General features: G+C 32.6%; 1 protein-coding gene across 1 annotated transcript; it reads right to left on the bottom strand.

Moving 5' to 3' along the window:
* Nucleotides 1-1,289: 1,289 nt before the first annotated feature.
* Nucleotides 1,290-8,916, bottom strand: LOC131034415 (V-type proton ATPase subunit E). The gene is made up of 6 exons (XM_057965892.2): nt 8,633-8,916; nt 3,039-3,139; nt 2,561-2,717; nt 2,287-2,480; nt 2,011-2,110; nt 1,290-1,787 (listed from the first exon to the last, which is right to left on the bottom strand). Exons 1-6 carry the CDS (start codon nt 8,732-8,734, stop codon nt 1,752-1,754), a joined length of 690 nt encoding a protein of 229 aa, XP_057821875.1. The 5' UTR covers nt 8,735-8,916; the 3' UTR covers nt 1,290-1,751.
* Between the last annotated feature and the right edge of the window lie 217 nt (nt 8,917-9,133).

The raw sequence follows: 9,133 nt of genomic DNA, 5'->3' as shown, positions 1-9,133 counted from the left end.
GTAATCTTTTTTTGTTTTATTTTTTGTAATAATATGTGAACTTCAATCCCAAGCTTTTAATTTAAATTATCTAATCAGACCCATTTTCATCCTTTCCTACTCACCTTTATGAGCTAACTAAAACACAATTTATTTCAAATTACACATTCAAATAATGTATTTAAGAATGTCATAACTCAATATTATAAGACAATTTATAATACATATAAACAAATATATTTATATCAACTTAGATGTGCTACAAATTTATTTGTATTTAATATTTGATAAAATATTTTTAGTACTATAATGAATTGGTTTAGAATAAATAATGTAATTTTATTTATTTAATCAAATATTTTTAGTACTATAATGAATTGGTTTCAAATAAATGATGTAATTTTATTTATTTATTTAATTATCACATCAATTTTAATATTTATTATTTAATAACAGCAGCTTCCGTTTTTATTACAAATGAAAAAAAGATTTGAAATTACTTTATGAAAAGCTTATCTTTCGTACTTTCTAGTTATACAATTGTGTGTAGAGGCTATTGATTTGTTGAACAATTTATTTCCAATATTCTGAAGTTCGTTCCTTCGCTCATTTTATGGATTGTGTAAGTTTAAATCATTTATAAAAACATGATAAAATCTTGTGGATTGTTAAGTTTAAAGTCGATAATTTGAAAATGATTTTTGGTTTTTGTTTGTTAGGCCTTTTCTTTCCAATAGTTTAAAGTAGCCAAGGGGCAAAACTAGTCAATTTTGTTTTTACATAAAGATTTTTAAAATTACCAGTTTTTATTCATGAAATTGATTAAGCTTTTAAATATTAAAATGACCTAAAACCTTTGAAAGCCCAGAACTGGTTTGTAACTAGACATATTTCCATCGTTTTGGACTACCAGACTCCACCTAAAACTATTAACAAACTCTGCTACAATAATTTTGCATCTACTGATGATAACAAATGGCCTGTTTTGACCACCATGTTCATAAGTCAATGGTGTACTTAAGAATATTCAGATTCAACATATTTCATATTCATAACCATGATATGAAAGCATAAAAATAAATTACTAAGGGGGCCTATAATATAAATTGATTTGAACATTGATGCACTAAATTCAGAAAGTGAGCATCACATTGATGTCGTTGCACTATTCCATGTGCAAAAGTATTGCATCATCTGCATATTTTATTATCAGCATGCTTTACAGCTGGGAGTAAAATTCAACATAAAACATCTAATGCAGGAGATTTTTCCAACAATATCAAAGCTATGAAAATAAGTGGTTTAAATAATTTGCTTTAACATAAATCACAGTTATTATATTGCTGCTAAGAATAAAAACAGATTACATCTAATAGAAATGCCACCAGAAGCACTCTCAACCACAATGAGAAGTAATAAAGAGTATAATAGATACAGCAGTCCACAAAATGAATTTGACCTGGAATCAAACCTTAACAAGCTGGAGGTAATATGCAGAGCCTGGAGAAAACATGATAACTTTGCATTGCACAGCACTAACAGACACTTTTGAAAATCATTCAGGTCTCGTGATTTATTTAGCTTAGCAGTACTCTTCAGATGTCTCTAATTGTTACACTTCTTGAGTCTCAGAATGGCGGATAAAATGAGTGAAAATTGACAGTGAACTGAAACTCAGTTCAAGACAAGATAGAAGATTAAAAAATAGATTCGATACAAAATTTCAACATGAGAATAATATTACTGCAACTGTTTATGAGGCCAATGCACCCCTAAACATCAACCTTGCTGAAGAGAAGTTTACGGATCTGCATACAAGGGTAAGCAATTCAGACTATATGCACTGGGTACATACTTTATTGATACCGGAAATAGAAAACAACAAAAACTACTCTGACAAGAACTGCTAGTGAGTTTCATTATTTAAAGTTCGAAATTCTTTTAAACATTACCTATATAGGTTAAAACTTAAAAGCTGTACATGCACTGGATATGTAGTAAAAATGAACTTAAAAGTTTCAGAACAAATACCTCTGGAAGCTTCTGCCCAAATACAACATTTAGTCTTGCATCGAGTGTGTTTTCACAAACGATTTTACCATCTTTTGATGCCAAAACAACACCTCCAGCACTGAAAATATTTATGTTAGTTCAATATCTCTAAATAAATAAAAACACTAGCAGAGCAACTCCCATTACAATGCACATGGAATATACTACAAATAAATATTACTATTAACATACAAAACACTAGCACAACAGTTCCTGTTACCATAAACATTTGAAGTACTGCAAATAAAATATTACCAAGAGTGGCCAACTGTATCGGCGTCAGGTGCAGGTGGAAGATAAGTCTCCTCATCAACAAATATTTGTGGAGTATGAAGCTTTGCCTTATTCGCATATTCCTCCCTTGCTTCTTCTAGAATGGATTGCACTGGCCTATGATCAGCTTCTCGGCAACGGAGTATCAGAGCTGGTTCCTTCAATCTCAGGAGACCCTGAAGCAATGGAAAACATTTATGGTTAAAGACCAGCCGAGAAGAACAATTTTCTTTTAAAGTACCTTATTATTATTTACCTGCACAATCAGATCTTTAAGTAAATGCTTATATTTATGGTGATCATCAGAAACAGCCAGAAGTTCCTGTGCTGCAGACTCTCTCATTGCTGCAACCAAATCATCTTGGGCTTGCAGTACTTTAAGACGTGATGCATTTAGCTGCATCGAATACTCACTGCCAAATGTTATTGTTTTAGAAATGTCAGTATATTTTACATAGAAAATCCTCTTGTACAAATCATAATTTAATTGACTTCACTGGAATTTGCCTTCAACTTAAATTTTGGATAAAGAAAATTGAACAAAACATCTGAATACAACATTGATCTGTATGCAATACGTTCTTCTTGTAATGAAAACACAATCATAGTTGAACATATATTATAGACTAATACAAAATAGGCAAATATGCAAAAAGCAAATTGACGAACAAAGAATTTGTGCTAAAATAGATAATGAAATGAAAGCAATAATTCAAAGGAATGTATGTTATTACATTTTCTTTCGAACTTCAACCTGCTTCTCCTTTCGTTCATATTCTTGCTTAATTTTATCCTTCTCAATTTTTACAAGCTGCAGCTTCTCTACATTGAATTCCTGAAAAAAAAAATCCCTGCTGTCAATTTTAATATGTGGAATACATTGTCTAGACATTAGTCTCATGAATACTCACTGCCCCTCCCCTTCTACAATTTTTATTTGCATTAACCTCCACTCAAAGTTAGTACCTTCAATGTAAAAGATAACATACCAAATCAAAAAGGAAATAAAAGGTACAAGCCTATTCATACATAAACTCTTTCCAAATTCCACAAGCTGCAACTAACTCAACTTTCAATTCCTGAAAAAACATTCTTCCTGGTGATAAATCTTAACATGTAGAATATATTGTCAACAGTCTAGATGGAGACAGAAGCTTTCACTCGTGCATACTCGCTATTCCCTCCGATTCTTTAATTTTGTAATGGCAGTAAGGTCCACGCAAAAAAAGTTCCCCTTATAATGTGAACAAGTGCATATCATATCAAACAAAAAATCATATCACCGACAAGTAAACAAGACTGTGTGTGCATTTAGTTTAACTTTAACCCTTTGGAAATCCAGATTTTGCCTTATACATGCAACAACAAATGTTAAGCTATCAAAGGATTTGAAAGCATAATGCAAACTCGATTGTAAAATTGCATCTACTAATAGATTGCATATCAAATTACACAAGCCAAAACATCAATTGATGAGATTTAGATTAGAAGGATGAAACATAAAAATTAGACATTTATTACATAGGCTTGCTCTTTCTATGAATCAAGCAAATTAATTAGGTTTTTGTTGAATATGCCATCATCACTGTCCCCATTGATAAGATCTCCATTAGTCATGCACTTAAAATAAGGCTCCTGTATTTTACAAAACAATAAAAAGTCATTTACAGGTCATATACTATCAACCTCATTCAAAATTTTACCAAAATCATTGTCTCTGCCTTCTAATTATAAGTTTTTTCATGTATTGTTGTAACCAAATTAGGATCATGGGCTAATGAATGCGCACTCAGGATATAGGCTAATGAATGAATTTTAGCATTTTTTTTAAATAGTAATGTTCTTATTTTTATGCACCAAATGAAGCAGACTGTACAGTCCTCAAGAAAAGGGAATGTCCCATCCAAGATCCCAAGTCTGCAGGACATCGAGAACGTTGAGGACATTACCTAGACACCTTTGGACTCATTCTTATGAAACACTGCTTGATATTAACTGTATCATCGCTAGGAAAAGGTTTTCTATCCTATACATATAAAGACTGTACCTGAAACTTTGAAAGAAGCAAATCATATCTATGATGTAGAATTACAGAAGAAGCATAGTCCAGAAATTTAAAATTCTGAGACAAATGACATATAGTAGATGCAATCAACAAGGATCAACGGGGAACACAATAGAAGAGTAATGACATAGCTAACTAACATGAAGCTATCATTTATATACAGGAAACAGAAAAAAAGTTGCTCGAAAAAGATAACCAATCCAACCAAAGTTGTGGAACACAAGACATTCTATCCAAGTCTACAATAAGAGGTCCACAGTCAGAAAGTACTTATTGTAGGAACCCTATTCAACCATCTAGAAGAGTTCCTAATAACTTTGACATTGGAAAACAAGGGAAATTCGACATTACATTGCTTTACTCATTGGATCAACCATCTTAAAGAAGGCGGTTCAGGGAACCAGCAATAGCCTCCAATAAAAAGATGGCGTTAAAAATAGATTAAAGGCATGCTTCATTAGTAATGTGAATAACAGGAACACGGATAACATTCTTATTAGTCCCTGCCATGGCAGGGATTCTGTTGTAATCAATTCAAGCAAATAGTTAGTTTGAATAGATCAATCATAACAAAATACTTCTCTATTCTTAAAATTTCAACAGTAACATCATAGCATGTAGTTATATTGTTATACAAAACAAAAAAAACATACTTAACCAATATCTTATTGGCTGTTAGACATTGAAAAGACAAATTAATGTCTTAGTATTTTATATAAAATTTAAAGTTTCTATTTTCTTACTGGCTATCAATTATTGGAATTGACAGCTCCATTATTTCAAGCAGAACTTATCATTCAATCATGTATACTCTTCAATCATGAATACTCTTGTCATGTACAAACAGTGGAAAAATTGTAGATATGTGAACAAATATGTGGAAATCCTAAGAAAATGGACACAACCGAGAAAGGTTACTGTGCGTGCCATCACAAAATAATTAAATTTTCTAGCATTTATTTGTACTTATTTCTCCACAGACTCTGCAATTATTTTTTAGACTTGTACAGTGTCAATATAACTGTCCTCCCGGCTGTTCAAGTAAAGTGAAATTACAAAGTAAAACAGGATTTGAAGAGCTATAGACATTGTAATATCTACAGCTGTGGAAAAAATATAGAGTTCTTAGCAGCACATTATCTTCCATAAGGGCTAGCAGTTTTCTCAGTTTTATAATTTTTTATAAATACCAAATACTTATAGCTCATTCTCTCCATTATCCATTAGCAATTTGAACATATTCCCATGATTATTGTATCTTTTAGCCTGTCAGATTGAGATCTTGCTTCAGATATGAATTCTGTTCGGTCAACCTCTTTCTGGATTGCCTCACAGATATTTTGGTGTTCATGTTATATGAAAGGTTTCACCTGACAAATTTATCTGCTGAAACTGAAACTTATTTTTCCTCTCAGATTTTTCCTCGGATGCTTATTTCTATTGCTTATTGAATTATAAAATACATAAGTGTTGATTATAATTCCAGGTCTTGATGAATTTGTTCTAATTTACCTGCTCAGCTTATCAATTTGCATAATTGCTTATAAATTGCATTCTGTTTAACTGAATAAAAGATGGATTGATAACTGGTGGTTTATAACTTTTAAGTTGCTAACTTGGACTGAACTGTGAGTTTTGTACATAAAAAATATCATTCCTCAAATTTGCATGTCTACTTTGTTGGGAAAACAACAAAATTTACAGTACCTTAATTACATTAATAACTTGCCACACTCAACTTTATCCTAGGAACGCACAAGTTTTATCATGCAAACTTCTATGAAACTAATTTTGGAGGGTAATGTAGATCTTCTTAATCGTTAGGCAAATAACAAGCAGTCTGCATCAAACCTTACAATAATATGTGTTTTAAGGCTTCCAAAGTTCATAAAAGTAAGAAGAAAGTTTCTGAAAAAGACCTGTGATTGGAATTTTAAACATCAATGTTCAAATTGCAATATGGGATATATGACCACAATGAAGAAGTTGTGATCCAAAACAACAATGCTTCTTATATTTTAGGATTTATCTGTCCTTCAGATGCTTTTCTCTAAAATTTACAGTAGACTATACCCTGGCCAATTGTCCGTCACCTCTATTCTACTATGGAAAACACACATTATTTACTAACAAACCAAGAGCCATCTAAGTCTGCATGTAAATTAGATCTTTCAGATTGATATGAAAGTAAAGACCTGTTTACATTAAACTTGTTAAGGATTTTCAAGCTAGTATAATACCAAGTAAATCTACAAATCCAATTAGTTAAAGAGAATATCAAAGTGTTAGCACCACAGTAATTTGATGATTACCAGTACTGCAATCAACTTTATCCTACTATGAAAAAAGTGAATTTTGTCCAACGGATGAGCAGTGAACTAATTGTACTGGTTTTGGATATTTAGCTTGGACAAGATTTTCAATCTAGTGACTTCAAACAAAATCACCTCAACCTACAAGAAAATTTAGTTGAAAAATAATGAACATCAATATTTACATAATTTTAAACACTTTGCCGAATCCTCACGATCAGTTTTAACCTAGATGGGAATTTCAACCTACATCCCAATAGCAAATATCTGTGCAAGAAGATAACTTGAATCTTTTAGATCACTATGCAAGCAACAACCAGTCCACATGAAGCTTAGAGAGGGCTACATAATTTTAAACACTTTGCCGAATCCTCGTGATCAGTTTTAACCTAGATGGGAATTTCAACCTACATCCCAATAGCAAATATCCGTGCAAGAAGATAAATTGAATCTTTTAGATAACTATGCAAGCAACAACCAGTCCACATGAAGCTTAGAGAGGGCTTTCCAACAAAAATAACATCATGCGGATCAACATGTCCATTTAGTAGAGGAAATAAATAAACCTTAAAATACTTCAACAAGTCTCCATAATTAACTATTTCATACTACAAATAGCATATATTGTCTTGGAAACCAAAAACAAACCAGTTCTACTTCATAAAGTAAAATATTTTACGTCCTTCCAAAAGATAACATCATGTTGTCTGGTTTCACGATCTAATCAAGACAACAACAAAATTTATAGAACCTTAACAGCTTTGAAAAAATTGCGAGTCAGCTCCATCTTAGTACAGGATTTCAGACCTACAATCCACTAAAGTAAAGAAAAATTCTCAATCCTGGTAGCTAAAAGATAACGTCATGTTGATTGGTTTCTCCCTCTAATCAATACAACAACAAAATTTAGAGAACCTTAAACACTTTGAAAAAATGGCCAGTCAGGATTCAGACGTACAATCCACTACAATGAGAACAACAATCGTTTGCATATATTTTGGACAATATTCTTAATCTAATGGCTAAAACATAGCATCGTGTGGATTTGCATCTTAGTTGAGAAAACAACAAAATGCACTTTAATTTATTTCCTTTGATTAACCAATTGTCCCACAGGTAAATAGGGATATATTGTTCAAGAAACTGTCACCTAACTTATTCGACCGATCATCATTTTCTTGGACAGAATTTCAAATCTAGTAGCTAACAGAGCATCACATGGATTTTCATTTAGTCAAAAAGAAAAATTTACCAGAACTTGAGTATTTCAACAAACCTGGTGTATTACAAAAGGTGAGAAGATGTTGCCCTAGAAACAAACATCAAACTAGTTATACCCAGTAACTTAAATCATTTGCACCATTTGCTTGGGCACAATTTCAAATCTGGTGGCTAAAAGAGCGGCATGCAGATTTAAATCTCCATGTAGTTGAGAAAACGGTAACTTTTACCACGACCAAAGTACTTCGATGAACTATTTGTGCTACAGAGCGAGGAAGATTCTACTATAAAGTATAAACCGATACAGAGTAAATTCTGGCAGGTACTGTAGATCATCATGCAAGCCAAAATTCAGAGAGCGTGATGTGAATCCAATTCTCCAATTAGTTAACAAAACAGACAAAATTTTCAAAACCTTAAATTATTCCAGCTAATTCCTCGTAATCGATTTCATCCTTCTAAGAATCCCTAAACATATATCAATTCCGAACAACTTAAATGCATATATTAGATCGTTGCGCGAGACAAATCAGATCTCCTAAAAATATATACTTTTCCCCCAATCTATACAAGCATTATCGAAATAACAAAGCGATCGACCACAAATTAGACCTACTAGGGCTTTGTTTTTTCCCGACAAAATAATCGAATAAAACAGCAATTTCAAGTAACAGAAAGAATGTTGTACAAAGCAAGCGTATAAAGTGAATTCGATCAAAATCTAACTTACCTCTTCCGCAGAGACGGCGATCTCGTTTGCTTTCTCTTCGGCCTCTTGCCGAATGAAGTGGACCATCTGCTGGATCTGCTTCGAGACATCTACGTCATTCATCTTGGCTAATTTCTTGCCCAAACAACTCTCTCAGGATTTGATCCCAAGACCTACTGAGGTTTTATTTGTCAACAGTCCAGAAAAAGAAATTCGTGCTTGTCAGAAATAAAGTCCGTGGCGAAGATGATGGTGTGAAGGCTTTTAACAGATATCATACGAAAGCTCTTCGGATTGTAGACTGAGATATGATTTGCCGGAAGGTTATATCCCGATAGAATATTTGATCAAGATTCTCCCGGGAAAATTTCCCGACGCAGTTACGGGTATTTTTCACGACTTTCTTCCTGGCTAATTTTATAGACACCTGTCACTCACGTGCGAGGAAAACTATTTTGTGGTGCTCCTCCTATCTTTTTTATTACGGAATTTGCCTAAATGGGCGTAAATTTGCTTTCAAAG

Source organism: Cryptomeria japonica, chromosome 5, assembly GCF_030272615.1.
Source record: "Cryptomeria japonica chromosome 5, Sugi_1.0, whole genome shotgun sequence".
NCBI classification, from domain to species: domain Eukaryota; kingdom Viridiplantae; phylum Streptophyta; class Pinopsida; order Cupressales; family Cupressaceae; genus Cryptomeria; species Cryptomeria japonica.
The sequence above is the reverse complement of the archived record's forward strand: the minus strand, read 5'-3'. Positions and strand labels throughout refer to the sequence as shown.